General features: G+C 42.8%; 1 protein-coding gene across 1 annotated transcript in view; it reads left to right on the forward strand.

Annotated features, from left to right (window-relative positions):
* CP (ceruloplasmin) overlaps positions 1-23,544 on the forward strand; it is a 536,222-nt gene that overhangs the window by 173,234 nt on the left and 339,444 nt on the right. Inside the window, exon 7 of the mRNA XM_069618363.1 lies at positions 21,574-21,713. Coding sequence (XP_069474464.1) covers positions 21,574-21,713 — 140 coding nt within the window. The remainder of the gene's footprint in view (positions 1-21,573; positions 21,714-23,544) is intronic.

Raw genomic sequence — 23,544 nt, forward strand, 5'->3', positions numbered from 1 at the left:
GGAAGAGAACAGTCAACAAGGTCAACTATAGAGAAGAAGCCTTGGTTTAGGGCCTAACTGATGAGAGACGGTAGGCTAATTGACCAAAGTGGGTAGAAGTCTGTCATTGTTCCCCGCACCTGGGTTTCGTTTTGCTTACGTGCTGCTAACGAGCCAAATGTCCAAGGTTGGAAGAGAGTGCCAAACAATCACGATGGCCTGTGTAGCAGAGTACTATACATTGTTTCTGAAGCCAATCCGTTGCTGTTATTCTGCTATTAATCTGTATTATACGTAGTAAGATGTAGTTCAAGGCGTGTCTACCTGTTAGGGAGCATCTAATTATGTTACTAACACCTAAATTAAGTATAGATATTGTAGAAAAGTAAGTTCCTTGGACACATCTGTCAGGTTCCATAAGTAAGCTTTATACCATACACATAAAGATCCCTCAGGATGACAAGTGTGAACCACTGGCTCGCATCACCCAGGGCAGGAGTTCTCCAACTGACATACAGTGGAACCTTCACTACAAACATTCCTTCACTCACAACTCAGCATTCTCTCAGGCACACTAACATATATATTCCCTTAATCAGTGTCTCGTTTCGATAGGATTTTACTGTTTTCCACGTCGGATGATGTCATAGCTGGCGTACATCGGGGTATAAAGAGAGCTGCAATTTGTTTGTTCTCCAGGTTTCCCTACTTTATTTGAGCTGATAATAAAGTAGTATTTTGCCATCTTTTTTGAGTCTGTCTGGTTATTTGGGTCTGAGATAGTTTATTGGTAATTCCATCTGACACTTGGAACACTCCAGGTGCGAGTGCACATTTTCTTAAAGTGTTTTCCTTTGATGAAGGCAATAGGACATTGCTCATGACACTTCTGAATTTTTAATAAGTGCAGTTTCAATTAAATAGATTTTTCTTATCAGACTAATATGCGTATTAAAAGTTGAAACTATCACTATTGTCCTCCTGTGTCCATGAGCTTCACAAACTGTCTCTATTGGAGAATCTTGAAAGTTTAGATACCAAATTTACTTGGCGCCTTGCATAACCTTTTTCCTGAAGGTTGTCTCTTAAAAGTTCAGCACCTTTAGCAACATTATTTATGTCTGAATAGTACTGACAAATTTGCAAAAATTGGCAATAAGGTCAGTTTTCACAGAAACCTCAGGGGTGGAAACTGTCTAAAGGGGGCAACATATGTGTATCAGTTGTTTTAGTAAACAGTACCATCTCCAGGAGTTTCCTTAACACATAGGTAATCAGGCCAAGGAATGACATGGCCTGATTGTTAGCTGTTATGGTAAAGCACAGACTAATATTATGCATATTAATCCATGTAAGCAATTCTACTAATTGTCTACCATTCTTTCATGTGTTCATGACCAAATGAAAACTATATTGTCAATTTACCTCCGCCATATATCAATGTCTTTTTGAAAAGGATTTGTGTATGTATATAAATCTCCTCAAACTTGCCAGATACGCCTTGCCCACACTCAAAGTGAACTTGTAACCCAAGCACATCCTTTTTATTTGTGCGTGATTGTGTGTTTCAAAGATGACATAATTCCTTTTCATGACTAATTCAAATAGGGATGCACTAGGAATGGTGTGTTTTGATTGTCCAAGAATGGTATATGCCACATAGAGTTGTACTTTTCTTTATCAAATACCACTCCTTCGAGTTTAAGCATCTTACCCTTGTTATCACAGATACATGAAGGGAGTTGGGCTACACGTCATTTTATAAAGTAGTCCACTTAAATGGGCAGGAGCCTGAGTTCTGATCTAATCCATGACACTATAAGGCAGACAGGACCGACATCACAAATACAGCATGAGTGGACAGGATCGCCCATCCCATAGCCACCATGTTCAACTAGGTGGACATGACACTGGGTAATCGAATGATAAGGCAGCGTGCTAAGTCATTGTCTTTGTCATAGTCATTGTCTTCAGAGCTCAAATCAACCACGGATAGTCGAACAGGCATAAAAACACCAGAGGATGCCCCAGAACCACATCGTTGCACTCTTCGGCTTCATAGTCAGCCATCAAATCCTGAGCATCTTCCATACCATCATACCCCGTAAGACAATCAGGTTATAACTATCGTCAGAATTCCTGGGACTTCCTGGGAGTGTGTTCCCCTCGGCATAACTGTAGCAGGTCATAATTGTCCCTTCCTGGATACCATGCACGTTAGCACCAGGGACTACCACAAAAGCTATATAGCAGTGTTATAAGCCCCTCCCCTAGTGCTGCCATAGCCTTAGAACAGCCCCATACCTATTTATATTTTGATTAATGTATATAAAATCTATATCAACATTTATATCAAAATGTATATCAAATTTATAAAAATGTATATTAAAATGTATATAAAATTATATAAAATGTATAGAAAAAATATTGGGGGTCAATAAATTTGATAGCAATCAATTGTTTTTATATACAATTTATATTCACTTTATAGTAAATTGATATCAACGGGGCTGGACTCAGGAAAAGGGGTGGGCTAAGACTAGAAATGGGGGCATGGCCATCTGTCCAAATTTAACATGGAAAGCTAGGGTACCCCCTTGTACTACTCGAGCGACAAGAGAATGCCTTTCATCACACCAAGGAAGCTCTCTCCAGCACCATGACCAGGGATTATTTTGTACCCAACTGAGAAACCAAATTCATAGTGAAAGCCTCTCTAAGCTGACTAGAAGTGCAAAAATAGCTGAGTGGGGCGATTCGGCCAATCACCCATGCTAGGAGGGCACTCACCCCCACAGATTAGTGGTACTTGCAGATCGAGAAAGAGGCCATGGACATGCTGTGGGGGGCAGGCCATTTTCTTCTCTACTTGTGTAGGCATAACTTCATAGTAGTAATGGACCACAAGCCACTGCTGTTACTCTTTAAGGGGTGGTCCCTTCTGCCTCTCATAAAAATCAAGAAGTGCGTCCCCCAACTACAAGAGTGCCAACAGACTGTGGAATGCTGCTGAGGAGCTGGCAGACTATCTATCAGGGCATCCTAGGCCTGGCAAGAAAAGGAAAGAAAGAGAAGTGAGCGAGACCAATGAACAGATCCAACTCCTGGCAGACAGCAATTACCCCATCCCACTGTCCCTGGGAGAAATATGGACAGCAACGGAGGAGGATGAGTGTTTTCAGGTAGCCATACGTTGTAGAGGAACAATTCTATTATCCTGAGGTGGATTTGATATGATTGTTGGCTTTGAATAATTTTATCTGATCTAGAGAAGATGTTGGGTACACAGACTACCCAAAGACATTCAAACAGATAACACCCCTCCATTCCAGGAGCAAGAATGGCAGGTCACTTGAAATCACAGGTCATCAAACACCAATGGAAAATTCCTTATTGGCTCCAGGCGTCCAGGGGAGAAAAGGAGGTTCAGCAGAAACAATATATCTACATTAGAATGAGACTCATTGAAAACTCTGGGGGAAAACCTTGTATTTACCAAGCAACCCGTGGATAAAGGTGTGTGAATTGCAACAATGAATACAGCTAACTATGAGGCAGTAGTCAGATGGCAACTATTGAATCATGAATTCAACCTTCCTTCAACTTGATTAGCTAAAGTAAGGGGGACTTTCTAACCAATATGGGACCCCTGATTCCTGTATTTTTATATTCTGCCAAAAATACATAAAAATAGTAAAACAGAACTATCCTTCTGGGGTGTTGCGGGATAATATGTATGCCTACATGGCCTTTATAGGGAGCCTATTAAATGTTGTCCACGATACCCTGGAAAGGCAGTTCTCGGCAGGAATCTTTTACTGCGATAATGCAGGGCAATTCGACAACATATGGTTCACGAAGCGAGCCCATCATGCCAAGGCCAGTAGACTATTCGATTTACTAGGAAGTATACACTCTGACCTTTTCTTCCAGTATAAACTACTGATCAATGGCTTTGACATTAAAAGGAAACTATCGAGAAACACGACTGCTTTTTTGCCTCATGAGGGGGAACACCAAACAATACAAGCTAGTCATCATATCGGCAAGTTTATTCGTTAAATGTTTGAGTGACTTTCCGACCATTAAACTGGCGCATGCAGAGGAATTTCAAATATCTAACATTAAGTAACTGGTGGAGAGGTTTGCCCTTAAAGTCTTCAGCATTCCTACCAGTAGTGTTGTACCAGTCAAAACAACCTGTTCCTGGGGCAGATCCCAAGAATAATCATCATGTGGATTTTTTAAGCAATATCGATCACCAGCGCATACGATCAAAGTCCCTTAAGCTTCAAACACTGTAACATGAACTATGCAGCGCTGCAAAAGGATAGTGCCCTGATCACTGCCAAAGCATACGTGCCTAACTTTGGAGTTCCGAACATAATCAGGGAATACATGGGCCTGGTGGCTGTCACGTGGGAAGCACATGCTTGATACGCTGGTTTCAATCACACACGAGTCTGCCCTCAGCTATACCCTAATGGCCTTCGGTCTAAGACTTGACAACGTATCAGCGGGTCATTTCAACCTTTTGAGGAGCAGGAACCTACGCACTGAGATGAAGTTTGAAAGAATCCTAACCGCTATGCACTCATTGTCACTGTGGAGTATTTTTGATAGTGGTCTCAAGATCAACGCTCAAAGCAACATACTTTTAGATTTTTAATGGATATTCTACAGATAAAAGGATCTCTGAGTAAGCAGAGACATGCTTGGAAAACATTTCACAGTGTGTATGCCAGCGATAAATACTCCAAGTGCCTACCCAGGAATCGCCCGGTTAGTCTACTGGTAAACACCGATCCGCAGGCCGGTGGTGGAACACACTGGATAGCTTTGTGGTTGCAGGGGGACGTGCTAACGTTGTTTGACAGTTTGGCACAGTACCTGCAACACCCCATCTATGCCCAGAGTTTTAATGGAGCCATTGCAAGGTGTTTACGTTTATTTATACAGCACTTATACACAGGTGGAGTGCTTCAACGTTCTTCAAGGTGGGAAGGAAACAAGGGAATACCGTAATCATTCTCAGGCCTTGAAGTTTCCGAACAATCTAAACAGAGAAACTAGCACATTAGGCCTGACGGCATTTCTCGTAGTGCAAGTGCATGAAGTGCTCAAGCTGTGACCAAGCTAGGGAGGGGGGAAGAAGAGGGGGACATGACAGACAAACTTACTAGTCCCAGTACATTTAGGTCATGCATGCATACAGCCGGAGATACGAGGAAGGGTGGTGGGGGGAACAAACGTGTCCAGTCCAGTAGGGCCCTGTGTTAAGTGCAGAGAGGTATCCCCACTCATGGAGCATAAGCTGAAAGTGCAGTAATGCTGAAAAATGTGCACTGGCCCGAAACAAGTGCAAAAGCCTGGCAGGGGAGCCTGGCACCTGTAAGGCTCTGGAGATTAACCAGGCAACCAGTCAGCAAAAACTGAACAGAGTTAGGGGAAGAAGGGTGGAGAGAAAAAGAAGTGAGGTTATCAGGGGAGAGGAAGGGAGAAGGAGGAAGAGAAGAGGAATGACTTGAGGAGTTTCTAGAAAGTAAGGTGCTACAGCTCAAAACAGAGAGAGGCAGGAAGGCTGTTCTAGAGGTAGGCACCTGAAGAGGAAAAAGATCTACCCCCAAATCTCTATTTGTGAAACCAGCTCTTACCCACAGAGAGTTGGAGGAGGGCTCTAGAGGGAGAATATTTAGCAAGAGAGTATGTTATTATACATAATAATAAGGACTGTAATAAAGAACCAGTCTGCATTATGAATTAAAAACAAAATTACTTATAAAAAATACATATTTTGAAAGGAAAAGTTTATACCATAAACATTTGAAACATTTCAATACAAAAAGAAAATAAATGTATACATTCAGGCAATGGATGGATAATCAAATGGGGGGACACTGTCTGGCGGGGCCTAGACGCTTGGGAGGTATGGGGGGCAGGCGCGTCATAGATTTGTGAGGGGGTGGGTAAAGACTCCTTAAGCCATTGGGTATTCTACCCCTTTTTGAGAATGGTGGGACAGACTCTATTTACAGGCGTGAGTTTTCTGGGTGTATTTAGAGGGCTGTGTTGTTGGCGTGGGGTATTGGGGGCACCAGTGTTTAGCCGCTCCAGAATGCAGCGTTGTGCGACATTACCCTCAATACATGTCGGGATATTCAAATCAGCGACCACTTGCACAAACATGTTCCAGCCGATGGGGGCATTTATTATAGAAGTGGGCTGTCGACTCGTAACACCCCATACTAGATTGCGCAGTTTTCAGCCCCTTAAAACCCTACATCTCTAGATAAACTCCTCCCTATAGGTCCATTCATCCACATCCTTTGCAAGTTCTGTCTTATGTAGCAATAGTTCCGCAATAGGTTTATAGCATTGACTAAGGGTATTTACCATGTCTGCCACAACCGGGTCTGCCCCCTTGGAGCTTTCAAACCACTAGATTCTTCAGACGGCATGTATAAGGTTAGTTGTTTTTTTCTGCATCACCGTACTAGGCTTGGTTTAAATATGCATGCAAAATATCCATATATAAGGCTGCTTTATCATGCGCTTGTAAATCACGTCTCTTTAAAACATCCTTAATTTCTGAGTCAAGCCGCATGGTGGCAACCTTCCGGATATCCCAATCAGCAGGAGGTGTGGGGGTTGCCAGACTTTCTAACTGTTGCTTGTCCACCACATACATTTTAAGGGTGTGCTCCATCACTGATCCCTGAGCAAGCTGGTGATTAATGGAAGGGCTATGCCTATGAGAGAGCCTACGAATCTGCCAGCCTGTGAGACCACTTTTCTGTTAGCCCGTAGCAATATCCGCCTAGTGACCAGTTTCTTGACAATGCCCTTTTACTTTTTCAGCACACTTCATGGTATGTTAGAAAGACGTGCCCCTTCAAGGTGTTCCGGCAGTCTCTGAAATAGTGTCCACCATTTTGTCAGAGGCCACGGCTAGAATAGACTTACATTGTTGAGGGGTGGTGTATACAAGCATTTTGAGCAGCGCAATTTTTCTCTGTATGCGTGTCAAAATGGTGAATGCATGGCCGGTTACTCAAGATGTATATAGAGCTGGTAGCCCCCGCAGGAATATATCGGTTCACAATCTATAATCCTCTAAAGTGGTTGTTTTTAATTCAACAAGCAGATATCCGTAGGACTTACTGGTCGCATCTTTAAAAGCTTCCATAAAAAATGTGTTTTGGACAGATACATCTGTCGAGCTATCATGGCTAATTGTTGTTTATCATGGGGGGGTTTAAATAACACTATATAACTAGCATTTAGCGTTCTAGATCTGTTGCTCTTGCCGTGGTTGAACAAGTTCTGCATGAAATAACACATGCTTAGATTGTGTTGATGGAAGTATTGAGTAACAGCTTTTTTTCTAGTTCAGTGTTCTAACCAAACTCCATCAACAAATAGTCCATGATGACCATATTCACCATGCTTGGTGACAGTAAACGATCGTCCTTGAGACTGTCAGGCATACCTTCTACAAAACGTAGGTGCTTCAACTGTTGTTGCAGGGTGGTATAAAGAGTTTGCCTGCAGCTATACAACCAAACAATATGTTTGGGGGCAAGGCTTGTAGCGGTCTGGGTGTTTTCTAGAGGTTTTCTGACAAATTAACTCTTTCTGCAACTGGAAGGCCCTGCCAGAACACACGTGAATGGATGTTGCAGCCTGGTATTCATAATGTCAATTCCTTAGGGGTTAATACACCATGTACAGATATCTATGGAGGAACTCTCTGGTGGGGTTTATTGTACTGTTGACTCAGCCTTACAGTCTTCTGGGGGGTGATAAAGAAAATGCTGCTGTGCCTGTGCTTCTTTATTTGTCGTTTCAGCACTATGTGGAAACCGCCAATTAAAATACATGGCATTCTCTATCTTACCTAGAAGTGGCAAATACAACCATGTGACAGTTTTGTATATTTTCTCTAGCAATAGACCTCTTAAAGGTTGTATAAAACTCACATCCATTGTGTATCATCCACAATATACCTTTAAATGTGCATCATCTGTCGTACGGGGGCCCCATCCCCGGCCCCTGCAAAACAATGTTCATAATTCAAACTATAGTGGCAACCATCACATCCTGTAACGTCGGCTGGGGATCAGCATCACTACCTACATCGTTCCATGATTGGCTCCTTGATAGCCGCGACATCTCAGATGAATGCCCCCTTGTGATGACAGAACAATGAGTGGTGTTGCAGGTCCTAGGGCTTGCAGATAGCTGCAACATCCAAAAAAAAACACCCATTCCCAAGGTACCTGTTGCCACAGTCCATTAAAGAACCTGAATATCCACTCTCCATCACCAGTGGAGATGCCAGACACTCCATTGACCCTTGCTGGGGCAACTACCCAACAATGGGCCTCATCACGACTTGGGCGGTAGCGCAGGCGCTATCTGCCCTACCTCCGAACTCCCCGGCGCTATAAGCGCCGGATCACGAGTTTGGCGATAATGTTAATACCCATTCCCCATTGCGCCCATTCGGGAATGCCCCATTCCCCATTGGGCCCAATGGGGAAATTTCACGCTAATACCGCTGGCAGATTTCCCGCCGGCGGTATGAGCGCGAATTTTCAGCGGATTTCCCCCCAGCTCAGAGCTGGGGCGAAATCCACCGAAGTCCTGATTTGGCGGACCCTTAAATCCAGCGGTAATAGCGCTACCGCCGGATTTAAGGGTTACTGCCAAAGTCGTGATGAGGCCCAATGTCTCTTAATGAATCTGAGGGACAACTGCACTGCATTGGGGTCCTAGGCACTTGACTGATCCTTGCTGGGGGTCACAACCAAGCAATTCCCCTTGTTAAATCAATGAAAACATGCAATCCCATCCTCGGGTCTCCAAAACAGCCAGGGCATGTTGAATCAAATGCACAAATATCCATGTTCACAGAATCTGACAGTTGTCTGGTGGCACGGGCCATTTCTTTAGGGTCTGCCTGCTGCATAATCCAGCTGTTGGAATACATGGTGTCTCAAAGTTAATACAAAGAGAATATAGACTCAGAATAGGACATCCTTTACACAGCACCAAATACCTCTTTGAAATATTCAGATACAATTCCCCATTCACTGCAATACACAACATATTGCAACTTAAGCGTCTGCATCTTAAGTCCAATGTAACTTGAGCCCTTAAACAATTGAACATTTCATTCAGTTTGTGTGAAAGAATCTCAGCTACACTGCTTTATCAAAATGTGTGATCTTTGATACATACTCAAATCCCACTGTGCGTGACCTGCCAAAATTGGAAGTTCCCAAACCCTGCATCTTTCATAATTAGTGAACGGATGTTGTAGCATGGTATCCATAATCCCAAATACTTAGGGGTTAATGCACCATGTACAGATATCTATGGATGAACCCCCTGGTGGGATTTAATACACCGCTGGGTCAGCCTTACAGGCTTCTGGGGGGTGATAAAACAAATGTCACTGTGCCTGTGCTTCTTTATTCGTCGTTCAGTGCAACGTGAAAACCTACAATTAAAATACATGGCATTAATACATGGCATTCCCTATCTTACCTAGAAGTGGCAAATAATAACATGTGACAGTTTTGTATATTTTCTTCGGCAATATACCTCTTAGAGGCTGTATAAAATGCACATACATTGTGTATCACCCACAATATACCTTTAAATGTTATAATGCATCATTCGTAGTATGGCGATACCATTCCCGGCCTCTGAAAAACAATGCTCATAATTCAAACTGTAGTGGCCACCATCACACCCTGTAATGTCGATTGGGGGATCAGCATCACTACCTACAGCGTTGCATGATTGGTGCCTTGATAGCAGCGGTGTCCCAGATACATGCCTTTTTGTGATGACAAAACAATGAGTGCTGTTGCGGGTCCTAGGGCTTGCAGATAGCTGACACGTTCAAACCCCCCACCCATTCCCAAAGAACCTGTCGCCACGGTCCATTAAAGTACCATAAAAGCTGCTCTAAATCACCAGGGTGCCAGACACTCCATCGACCCTTGCAGGGGCCACAACCCAACAATGCCCCTTAATGAATCTGAGGAATAACTCCACTGCATGTGGGTCCCAGCCACTCGACCCATCATTGTTGGGGGCCACAACCAAGCAATGCCTCTTGTTAAATCAATGAAAACATGCAATCCCATTCTTGGTTCTCCTGAACAGCCAGGGCATGTTGTATCAGATGCACAAATCTCCATGTTCACAGCGTCTGCAGGTTATCGGGTGGCACATGCCATTTCTTCAGAGTCTGCCAGCTGCACAATCCAGCTGTTGGAATACACAGTGTCTCTAAATTAATACAAAGAGAATATAGAATCAGAATAGGACTTCTTTCACACAGCGTAAATCACCTCTTGGAAATGTTCAGATACAATTCCCCATTCGCCGCTATACACAACGTATTGCAATGTAAGCACCTGCATCTTAAATCCAATGTAACACCCTAGCCAATGAGCCCTTAAAAAATGCAACATTTCAATCAGTTTGTGTGAAAAAATCTCTGCTACACTGCTTCATCAAAATATGTGATCTTTGACACATACGCAAATCCCACCGTGCATGACCTGCCAAAATTGGGAGTTCACAAACCCTGCATCTTTCATAATAAGTCTTTGCTTAATGAGTGAGCTGCTGCGTTAAATATTTTCACACTTAAAATATTTCACAGTAATTAGCACCACTCGAGCATAAAGAAGAATGTATGCAAGCATATGCTGTGTGCACGTGTGTGTTTGAGATACATGATCTTACTTCTTGGTTTGGGGAGGTTTTGGACTCAAAATGTAATCTATGCTGGGGTGCAGTGCTGTAGGCTTCGAAGGACTGAATTTGGAAAGGGTTCCCACTATTTTGAAGTAAGACCCCTCCATTTTTAACAGTTATATCAGTGTAGGCTTAAATAATTGCACAGGATCACACACTTTCAGTGAACAGTGAAGCAGGGATTTTAACCCACTCTATACATTTGACCTCATACTTTCCTTCTTCTTACTACCCCTTGTATTGTTGCAACTACAACTACATTTCATTGAGTGCCTCTTTCTGTGTACTTGCCCCCTCAGGTTGCTTAAAAGCCCCCAATCTATTTGAGAAAAACGGTGCTACTAAAGACCCGTAATTTCCCAAATTACAACATCGGGTCATTGTAGTTAGTGAAATACACATTTTGAGTAACATCAAACAAGTTAGTGCCTCGCGGACCCCGGCCTGGGCCCCGACGGGCTAACTGACAAAATGTTGAAACAACATCTGTGGAATTGGCACTGAAATTTTATTTCTATCGCGCTCATGCACAAGTGTTTTCAGAGCGTCACAAGGCAAGGGAGGGGAACCGGGAGAACACAATGACGATCTTACTAGGCCCAGTGACAAGTGCATGGGAGAGGGGGAGGGGAAAAGTGCATGGAAGGGGGAGAAGTGGAAAGTGCTCAGCTAAGGAGAAACAGATAAATAATAATAAATAAATAAATAAAATAAGCAACACACAGTGGTAGTGCAGCCAGCAATTGGCAAGTGCTGGGTTTAAGGCAGCAGACAGGGTTGTTCTGATAACTGCGGGAAGAAAAAGAGGGACTCTATGGGTACAGACCCCAGTGCATGGGGTGGCCAGAGGCAGTGCGGGAGGGTGGCAGGGTGTGCAGGTACCTGGGCCCGGAGGACAGAGGTGGCCAAGAGAGATCAAATCATCAGGGGAGAGGTGGAGCGAAGGCAGAAGAAAAGAGGAAGGTCTTGAGGTGCTTCCAGAACCAGAGATGGTTCTCCTCAAGTTTTAGAGTGGCAGGGAGGCTGTTCCAGAGGGAGGCCCAGCCAAAGACAGAGATCTACCCCCAGCTTCTTTCCTTGAAGAACGACTGACCCTGAGGGAGTTAGAGGTAGAGGAGCGAAGAGCTTGAGAGGGGAGGTATTTGCGGAGGAATAGCTGAAGGTATTTTGGACCCAGGCCCCAGAAAGGCTTGTGGACAATGCAGAGGGTTTTGAATTTAATCCTTGCATCTACTGGGAGCCAATAGAGGGATTTCAGAGCTGGAGAGATACGATCCCAGGGCTTGAGGCCAAGGACAAGTCTTGCAGTCATTTTCTGGATTAGTTGCAGAGGGCGGAGAGTAGAGGTAGGCAGATTTAGAAAGAGGCTGTTACAATAGTCCAACCTAGAGAGAACCAGGGCTTGGGAGACCATGAGCTTCTGCAGGAAGGAGAGGAAAGGCAGAGTACCTCTGAGGAAGTGCAGTAGGAAGTTTGACTTTTTAGAGACATCAGAGACGTGGGCGGAGAAGGAAAGGGTGGAGTCAAAGATGACCACGAGGTTCTTAGCCTCACAGGTGGGGGTAGGAGGAGGGCCAAGGGAGGCTGGCCAGAGAGTGAGGGGAAAGGATGGTGAAGGTGTGCCGATGAGGAGGCTCTCCGTCTTGCTGGCATTCAGACAAAGATCACTGGCGGCACAGCAATCTTGAATGGCAGTTCGGCAATCAGAGATGAAAGAGGGAGAGGAGGTGGCTGAGGGCAGCCTGAAATGAGTTGAGTGTCATCAGCATAGCACTAGAAATTTGAGCAGAAAACTGCAATGCAGTGGTCGAGAGTTGCCAGGTATTGGTTGAATATCCAGGGTGAGAGGTTAGACCCCCGGGGAACACCGCAGGTAGAGAGGAAGATAGATGATAGAAAGGATCCAAGTTGGACCTGGGAGGGTCGATCAGAGAGGAAAGAGGTCAGCCAGGCCAGAGCCTGATCCGTGATACCCAGGTTATCACAGACACAGTTGAGCAGGATGGTATGGTTGACCATGTCGAAGGCAGAAGAGAGATCGAGGAGGATGAGGACAGAGGGAATGTTAGTCAAGGTTGGAGAGCAGATCTTCATGGATGTTCAGGAGAGCAGTTTCCGTGCTTCTGGCAGCTCTGACTGCTGGTCATGGAGACAGCCAACAGAATTGGAATGAAGGTTAAGCTGAGAGATGGCCAACTTTTCCAGGAGTTTGCCCAGGAAGGGTGTAATGGCAGTTGGGCGATAGTTACCCGGACAAGAAGGATCTTATGTGGGTTTCTTGAGAAGAGGATGCACAAGGGAGTGCTTCAGAGGGGAGGGGAAGGATCATGAGGCAAAGGAGTGGTTGCAAAAATCAGCAACAGACGGAACAAGGGTGTCCATGTGGTCCTTGATGGTTTTAGAGGAACAGGGATGAACCTGTTTTGACGAGACTTTCATAGATCGGACTTGTCTAGCGACCTCGTCAGGGGAGAAAAGAGGAAAGGACGAGAAGGAGGGTGGAGGGTGGGGGGTGAGGGTTTGGCTGAAGGAGGGTCAGCAAGCAAAGGTGGAGAGGGGAGAGGGGAGAGGAGAGGGATGGGTGGGTGTCGAGGGTGGTCAGGGTGTCCTGGGTTTTTGAGATAAAGTGAGAGGCAAGGGCATTGCAAAGAGCCTGGGAGGCAACAGGAGGGCTGGAGACTGCAGCAGGGTTGGCCAGCTCCTTGCAGATTTTAAAGAGTTCAGCCGAATGGGCAAAGTTTTGTTGTACACTGTTCAAAAACATTCTTAAAGAACAAGTGATTCCAGCAACATGGAAAACAGCTATTGTTGTACGTGTCTTCAAAAAGGGCATAAGAACAGACCCTAAAAATGACAGGCCAATTGCGCTGTTGGATGTGGTAGGAATAATCTTTGACACACAATTACAACATCAGTTACTTGGATGGATAAAAATGTCTGGTAAACAAGATCTTCGACAAACAGGGTTCATCAAGGTTGGTGGGCTGTGATCTAAATGTTCTGATGACTAACTTGCTAAAAATGGAGGCAATTAAACACAAAACTAAATCCTATCTTGCCTTCATAGACCTGGCCCACGCCTTTGACAGCCTAGATCGAGAACTTATGTTGACGTAGTTGCTCGAGTGGAAGTGTCCTGAGAGCCTTCTTATGGCCATTAAAGAATTACACTCTGAAACAGAAATACAAATTCGTCTTGACCAGAGAGGGACCTTGTCTTCCCTTATAAGAACTGAAAGGGAAGATAAGCAGGCATGTCCCCTGGCGGCCATCATATTTGTGTATCTCTGACATCGGAGATACTTGAGAGATGTACATGCGTTTGCACCTAAAACCAATGGCAAACACATAAGTTGGATGCTGTATGCTGATGTTTTAGCTCTCTTAGACGTCAGTCCAATTGGGCTACAGTGGAAATTGGTTGCTCTTGAGAAATATGTAAATGCCAATGGCTTAAAAATCAATCATGTTAAGTCAGAAGTCCTTGTGCTACAGGATCTCAAGGGAAATCGAAACAACACGCATAAAGAAACATCAATGGAAGCTACAAAATGAAAGTCTAAATACGTTATCCAGACACAATATTTAGGCATGATTATCAATTTGAACATCAATGACCTGCCGTTTACACAACATATCATCGATAAATGTAAACAACTAGCGGCTCAAGGTACCTTGATAAACAAAAAATATGGCAAATTTACCTAAAAACCGGTTGTTGACTTTATTAAGATGAAGGCTGTTGATTCACAGAGCCGAAGCCGCTCTTGGGTGCCCTAATTCAATCTGTGCTGCATGTGAAAATGTGTTCCGGCATACAATCTTACTCTTACCAAAAGGAACATCAACTGCATGCATTAGGTATGAACTTGGGCTCATATCTATAGATGCAAGAGTCATATGGAACAAAATCAATCTGTATCGAAAATTGATATGCTCAGACCCTGCACCCCAATTTAACATTCTAAAGATGGAGGAGTGTGGTACATTCTAAAGATGGAGGAGTGTGGTACATTCTAAAGATGGAGGAGTGTGGTATTAAAGACTCTGCCTTGTCTGAATTGGTAAATTGTTGTGAAGAGCTACTAACACAACAGAACGTTTATAACTGCACGCTGCAAGGGAACCCCAATCAAGTGAAAAAGAACCTATGGTGTCTAGATTGTATTCAGACTATGGAGAAAAGATCCCAACACAAGCGTATGCAGTTGGCTGTCCCAGAAACCAAATCGTACAATATGCTGCAGAACTACTTGCTAAAGTTTCCTGGCAAATATCGCAGATGTCTTTTCATGAGGTTTCGATTAAATTTGTTTGACACAAAAGAAAAACTAAAATTAAAAAATTAAGATCTGACATTTCATCTTTCAACTGGAATTGTAGGTTTTGCATTATAGCCAAGGAAACGCTAAAACACCTGACATTGTTGTGCCCAGGGCTGAAAGAACTAAGAACAAAGTATTTTGCTGTGGAAATTGCTAAAAGACCATCATTCTGTGGAGAGGATTGGTGGACATTGTTAGCCGAAGGCAGTGACAAAAAATTGACATTTGCTCTCACTTTCTATCTAGAGCAAATGAGCAAAATGATTGATGAAATTTCAAATAATTAATGTTCGAGTCGCTGTTTTAGAGTCGTTCTGTCATATCACATGATCTTATGAATTAAAAAAAATGTTTTGGAAAGTTTGTATTTTATTCTTTGTGATCTTTGTCATCTTTTAGTTACCTTTAAAAAGTTTGGAATAAACTCAAATAACAAAAGAAAAAACAAAAAGCCCCCCTTTTGTGGTCTGGATCTGCATCCCTCCTTCTGAACTTCTGCTAGCACATTGTGGCACCCGCTATTAAGCAGCCTTACATTTTGTCCTGAGTCTTCCTTTTACACACCCGGTCACGTTTTTGGAAATATGTGCACTCAACTTGTCACACAATCAGCTTCCTTTCTACGAAATGCCCTGATTTTTCTTTGTCCTGATTAAACCTATAATATCTGATGGTTTTAGCCATTTTATCAACAAAGGTGTCCAACATTCCTGTGTCCTGTTTCTGTTCCAGTTATAACTTCATTTTGCCCCGTTCATTTAAAAACTCTTCATTTATAGGTTTGGCAAGTTTGATGGTTAAATGCAACATATTTCCAGGACACATCTGGACCCCCTTTCCCTATTGTTCTACGTTATCTGGTTGCTTTTGTCTTTCTCTTGAAAATTTGAATAGGCACAGGCGTTTTGGACTTAACTTAAATTCAACCTATTTTTCCTGTCACTATATAACCACCATCTCTTTCATGCACAGCTCGTCATATTGTTTAAGCCTGTCCAAATGACTGGGAGATATAATAAGTGCATTATATCCATTAGCTAAATATAAAATAGCCAGGCTGGAATGGCCATCTTCATAAAATACTCCTGTCATGTCTGTGCAAAATGCTGAGTGCCACTAGGAACGGCCATAGTAAGGAAAAAAGTGCCCCTTCGGTATTGGTTTCTCCACATGGGAGACCAGTTGGAAGAGGGGGCAATTAATATGGTGATGACAGTCGCAGTGAAGAAGAGGATTCAGACAAGTGCATTATTTAATTGGCAAAATTCATCAGTTTAAAGCAGTCTTCAATCCTCAATAATCAATACTCAGATTCTTAACCCCAAAACAATATCACCCGCTATGCACAAGCTTTTTAATGGCTTTAGCGAGTGCAACGCTGAAAAACTGTTCATACAGCAACCCGTGCAAAGAAAACACCCACATATTTATTCTTAAGGGTGCTCTATCCCCTCACAAATAAAATGGCGAGACACTCACCAATATTTTGCCACCCAGCGCATATTAGCATGGGCATTAATAACAACATAGATCACATCATGCATGAACAATTCCAATTACCAAAATACATCTGGGCAGCCTGTGCCAATATTCAGGGCAGTTGTTTAAAAAACCTTTAAAAACTAAGATCCTCTAGACAGAGTCTTCTGGGGATGAACCAACATCATGCACATCTCTCCCAACTCCATTTAAGGAAAGGGTCACCAGGTGCTCTAATTACATCCAAGATGTTCAGTTACAAAACACAGACACTGTATAATATGTAAATACTTATAGCAACATGTTAAGCCGGAAGAATATTGTTGTATTTTTAATTTGCACACCCTGACTGGTAAACTATAGGCCCCAGAATGCATGGGAATGCAAACCTGCCAAAACTATTAACCGCCCCTGATCCCACAATGCTTAAACCTTGACCTGAAAGAAGCGGTGTAAAACCGAGATAGATATGGAGATTCCTTGTCAGAAAACTCCAGCTCTTTGTTATTCCTGCTGCTGAGAACATTTGCGTAGTAACTTAAGTGCAAATGGGCCTCACTACGACCCTGGCGGAACGGGTTAAACGGCGCCGTAAAAGGCTGCGGCGCCGTTCAACCCGTTCCGCCACATTACGAGGTCCCCTCGCGGGACACATTAAGCACGCCTGGGAAAACCAGGCGTGCATACCGGGTCCCGGGAGGGGAAGAGGGAGCAAACAACGGGCCATCTCGTAATGGCCCGTTGTTTACTCCCTCTCCCATTCCCATTCAGCCCAATGGGGGCTGAAATGGGAATGGGGATGAACCGTGTCCGTGTCCTCCGAACTCGGAATGGTCCGGTAAGTCCTCATTCCGAGGACACGGACACGGATGCGGTTTTGCCGGCAGCCATGCCGCCAATAGCGGCATTGGTTACCGCCATACCTCGTAATGAGGCCCAATATCTTCTTTTTTCTACATGTCTGACTAACAGGGATCATGCTGTCCAACACATCTATATAGGGTGCCTTGAAATGGTCAATTTGTAAAAATACAACCCCCTCCCCATAATACTAGCAATGTTACTATCATAGAGCAATAAGCTCTACATTTTAAAGATTTTAAACAACTACTCAACTTAATCTAAGCCAGCTGAGGTTTTGAAGTCAGCTGTTGATCCAATTAGTAAAGACAGGGATCACTTGCAATTAGCGCTCAGCAAAGGGCATCCTCTGTCTGTCCTGCCAGCGGCTCGGACAGGGATCCAATTAACTCCAGATAGAACAGATTCCTCCTGGGGCTCGGCCTGCCAGCAGCTCCAGTCAATTAACTGCACAGCTGGAGACGCCGACTCAAGTTTCTTTTCCAATGCCATATGTCAGAATTTCCAACTCCAGGTAAACATCCACACATGTCCCAGGAGATGTCCACGCCCCAGTGAAAAGTACACCTTTTAAGGGTTAAATATATGCACCCCCTCCTGCCTGCCCATGCTGCTTCCTGGTCACAGAAGCACATTGGTAGTACATTATCAGCAAAGCACAGATATCCTACACATCGTGGATTTCCTGTGTACTCTGCAAAAATGCATGCTGGCATCCTGAGTCACTGCAGCAGAATCTAAAATTAGCTGCGCCCTCTGGCCTGAAGTTTCCTTTCTCTTTCAAATAACCCCAACATCATTCTTTCAGAAGCTGAGAATAGCCCTCCAACCCCTGATGACTATAGCTAAGCAACCCCTGCATGTATTTTTGGTCTTTGGAATCCTGCCATGCAAAGCTGACTCATTGGAGCTTAAAATAAAACCCCTTCTTAGCAGCCCCCATATGTGTTCTCAGCTGAGGTCTGCAGAATGCAGAAATCTCCATGTGAATCATTGGGGTTTCTGGTCATTCCAAAGACCATGAGTCACTGTATATCTGATATCTTCACGCCCCCAACAGCTGCGCTCAGTCACTGGTATTTGTCTGCTGCAGTGCCGTGGGCCTTGAGATGTGCTGGCCACAAGAAAATAGAGTGGGGCTTCTGAAGGCTGGGGAGCGCTGGTGTAGAATCAGCAAGCTATCAGAAAACAGGCTGGTGCCTCTACAACAGCCCGCTCCTTCAATACCATGCTTTGCCAAAGCTGACGGTTTGGGGCTTTTGTGTAGGCACCTGTAGACACACTTTGAAGCAAATTGGCACAGGGTTATTTTTGGCCACCATCAAAGGTCGGAGGGTGCCATGCAAGCACTTTATTTATACTCTATGTAAAATTGATATCAAAGTTTGATATTAGTAGGTGATGCAGCAAACTGAACTGTCCAGGGTTATTTTTAAATGCCGTCAAACTTCTGAAGTGTCAGGACGTCATCTATAATATATATAGAATGTATATCCAACTAATATAAGATTTATATAAAATGTATATATAAATGATATCAAAGATTTTGGGGATCGATGAACATTTTTTGGAGATCATTACATCGATGTAAAAAATTATATTGAAATGTATATTGATATTAAAATGTATATCAAAATGTATTTCAAAATGGATATCAAATATATATAAACATGTTATTGTAAAATATATATAAAATGAATATAAAACGTATATAAAAAATATTGGAGGTCAATACATTGACTATGTTTGATGTCAGTGCGTAAGGATGTTTGAAACAGAATCGGAGTGAGACAGCGATACGCGTATATTAGGATAGATGTTGGCTTACGATTGGGTCAAGGTCTGAGCTGTCGTAATTGCCTTTTTGACATTACATTTACTGATGCCCCCATCTATATTAACACAGTGACCTCTAGACCACATGGGCATGGCATTTTGGGTGCAAGCATCATTTGCTTGATTTGGTGTTGGCTGTGGAGAACATGCATACCTCAGCTTCTTCCTCTTCATCCTCACTATTAGTTTAGCACTTTTTTAGAGCATAACGAGACCTCTGCTGTATCTGCTTGTAGCCATTTGTTGCTCGGTTGCTAGGTGGTTCCTTCTTCTTGATGATGATGACTTACACATTTTGGGGTAGTGATACACTTTCCCTGCAGACCCCAAAGAGTTTGCCTTTTGAAGGACACGGGCCGACACAAGAGAGTGGAATTCCACAGGGGCCAGACAGTATTTTGAATGCTGCTTTGGGTATTCCTGACTTTTGCCAAATTACCATATCACTGAATTACATTTTGCTGTATTTGTACAACTTTTTTTTACTTCCAAAAGGTAGATTGTGGGTTTGAGTAAGGTATGTAGAAAGAGATGGGGAGGAGAAGGAGGTGAAGAGCAGTTTAAGGGGGGTCTGCCACTGCATTTTCTTGTAGCTAAAAACGTGCAGAAGTTAGTAAATAAAAAACAGCAAAAAGTAATTCTGCAAAAAAAGAAATCGAACAACCTCATAAATCCGATTTTGCATTAAAGCCATCGATCGACTCCCTCACAGGGTGCAGAGTCAGACAGATGATGAACCTCTTGTTTCAGCATTGACTGGCACCTGGAAATATGCATTTAGGTGTGGTTACTGCTCTATCATGATCATCTTCTTCACCACTGTTGGCTACATTTAGGAATGTTTTGTGCACACCATCCCCCCAAAGAAGCAGCAGCAGGGAGTGTTTGGCAGCTGGATCAGTCTCTTTGGTGGCTTTTAGAAAATGTATAAATCAGTCTTCCATAACTTTCAGCTGGGAGTGTATAGAGGAATAGGCACAATCGGGATGACCTAATCAATCTGGTCACCACCACTTAGGGGGCGTCCTGGTTATCCATCCCCTTCCTTTCTGAATTTCTATATTGTAGTTGTTATTTTGTTCTCTAGGCAACAAAATCTCGACAATCAGTACCAGTGTTGTGTTCAGTGCCTGTACCTTCGGGGTGCTCTGCTTAGTAGTGGAATGCAACACTGTAACAAGACTTACACAATGATTGCCCCTCTGGTAAGGGTACTTCCTTTTTAATTAGATCAGCAGCATCTGACATCAGATGTGCAATTTTAGAAATACCTGTGTGCATATGTCACAGCGAGACGCGGCCTCCCCCAGCAGATGCGCCACCTACTACATAAGAAACATCATATTAAAATTGGATTTCACACACTTCTAATGAGATCCAATGAGAATGATTTGCTGTTTGAAGAATATGCTTATATTCCAATTACAGAGGTTTTACTGTTTCTGGGCTGTTCCTCCTGGGCTGTGGTCTGGTTGTCACGGATTTGGTCCAATCGCAGGACAAGAAGAGACTACTTACAGAACTATGAAGATTGAGAACTGTACGGTGTACTATATTTCAGTTTCTGCGATCGATGCTTACAATAATGTCAATGTTTATATAGTGCTACGTGCCAGATTGATCTTTCTTCTAATGACTCTAATGATTACCGTTATTATAATAACCCAACTTATTGGTACTCACTTTATTGACCTCAGATGGATGAAGGACTGAACTAGCCCTATTGGGATTTCAATCTACGACTGCACATTTCACAGAATTATAAAATGCGAGCGCTTAGCTCACTGAGCTATCGCCCTAGCTTAATCCACTGCTGAGCTATCTTTCTAGCCTACTGCACACATTTACATACAACAGCCCGCAAGAAGTCTAAATCCACAGTTGACACTTGGAAGCCAAGTGACAGTGACCTGGATCTTATAAATGTTACTAAACTAAATATTACTATTTGATAATGCTATGCAACAAGTAGTGGCATTTGATACTGTGTTGATATTTCTGGTACGTCTTCAAAATGTATTTTGGAATTACTTCACAGGTAGCATGTCTTTTAATGGTACGTAAAATTGCAAGATCGGAAATGATGATTGCTTTACTACAAAGAAGGGACTGCCCTCCAGAAATAATCTCATTTCAAATATGGAGTCAAGGTACAAATTGGGAATTTGCTTAGTCGCGTCACTGAGAGAACGCAACCAGAGATAGCTCAGGTCATAGGAACTTGTGTGTTTTAAGCAAAAACGTTTGTGCATGTACCTCTTCATGTTCAGTATCATTTTATAATTTGAATAATTTCGAAAATTATTATCCACAGTGAATCGGTTGTGTTTTTTGAAAAAAATGAAAAGAGAATTGGGGGTTCATACAAAAAGGCTGCTTACATCGAGTACACAGATGCTACCTTCACAACGCAGAAGGAAAGAAGTCCTGAACAAATGCATCTGGGGATTTTAGGTAAAGAATTGCAATATATGGTGCCATTTTATTTGTTTACTTTATGTTGTTCCATAAAGTGTCACACGCACAAGTAATCAAACCTGCATCCTATGGTCCAGCCTGGCTACTTTAAATTAAGATGAATGCACAGTGTATTTTGAATTCAATGCATATTTGTACAGAATTTGATTTATTTCAAGAAGGTTTTCTTCTGCACATAAAGTGAGATATGATCACATACTGTTTTTAGTTTTGGATCATGCTACTTGTTTTAGTCACTAAGAAGGATTAACACGCTTATGCTTGGTAAGACTAGGGATTATTGGGACTGTGAGATGGAGCAGCTAATGCATGTGTTGGTATTTTAGTATGTCCACCACACTTTGGTTGGACGCATTGTTTATCTTCCAACATCCACCATTCATTTTTACGGGTATCAACAATGATCTCAATCTCCTCTGATATTAAGTAGGTTTGTTGTGATTGAAGATCATTTTATCTTTGATTGTCAATGGGTTTTCAGAATTGGGAAGACACTGTATTTGTGAAAGGAATGCACGCCATTCTCTGTTTCTCTAATGAGAACATCAAGAAGAGCTCATAAACAAAAAATAGTACCTATTTCCCCCGCGAGTAAAGCAGATTAGCAGCCTGACACTGAACCCCAAGAAAGTGCTAACATTGGAAATGGAGCATGTTCTGAAAGAAGCCTGGAAAAAAGAGGCTTTACCAGGTAATACCTGGTATATAATGTGAATTCATGCCTTATGATAACACTATCTGAGCATTTCATCACAGCGCCATGGAAATGATGGAAGTGCATTGAGCTATTATGACAATTATTAACGAATGGGCACTGTTACTGATGCAACCACTCGGTCACGTGATGACAATACCCAGCACATGATTGCCATCAATCCCCTATCTTGTCAGCCCTTAGCATAACTTGGAATGTATGACAAATACATTACCTACGCATGTGATTGCAAGAGCTAGCAAATAGTGTCAGTATCTGGCTTGTAATAACAATAAGGAACAACATTAACAAAAATGTTTATTTTACAAAAGCCAGCTCTATTGCATTGGCTAATGTTTGTATAGAAATACATTGGCAACATAATGTATAGAAGTAGTACAGGAACTAAACACAGCCTCCAGGCTAGTTTAGGAACCACTTCCCTGAGGAATTTAGCCTTTTGGTGCCACTGATGGTAAATGTATTATAATGTATACTGGGGTTGTGGTATCTCTACCGGGGCCCATTCTGTCCTTGTGCTCAAGGCCAAAGCCTCTTTTCCTAGTTGAGTAAACTGATTTTTAAGTATTGGATGGGTTTGTCAGAAGGGCACTATTTCCAGTAAACTTTAACAAATAGTCGTTGGCAAGTGTTTCCCCTGATTGGGTTCTCTTTTCAAAATGAAACCAAGGTGGCACAGCTCAAAGAAAATACTCTGGGGTGAAAACTAAGCAAGTCTTTCTTCTTCCTACACAAATAGCCTTCTAGGATACCCTGGGACTTTCCCCAGTGTCACTTACCGTCCCTGGGTTCTTAATTGTGTTAATGATTGTGAGGTCAGTTGCTTTTAGTAAGGCTGTATCTCTGGACCTCCTGGAGAAGGTTCTCTGTGACATGGTTGCCCATATAAACGCACAGACAAAGACCAGAGAACCCCCTAGATACTGCATACTCAACCATAAGGTCAAATATACCTTCAAATGATGTCTATGAATCAATGTTTGCAAAGGTTCCAAATATGTTGTATGTCATGCATATACAAATTGATCACGCTAACACTGTATTTTTCTTTGAGAAGGTGATTTTAATATGCAAAAAAATAAAAACAATGTA

This window comes from Ambystoma mexicanum, chromosome 10 (assembly GCF_040938575.1).
Source record: "Ambystoma mexicanum isolate Mex_15411 chromosome 10, UKY_AmexF1_1, whole genome shotgun sequence".
Classification (NCBI taxonomy): Eukaryota; Metazoa; Chordata; class Amphibia; order Caudata; family Ambystomatidae; genus Ambystoma; species Ambystoma mexicanum.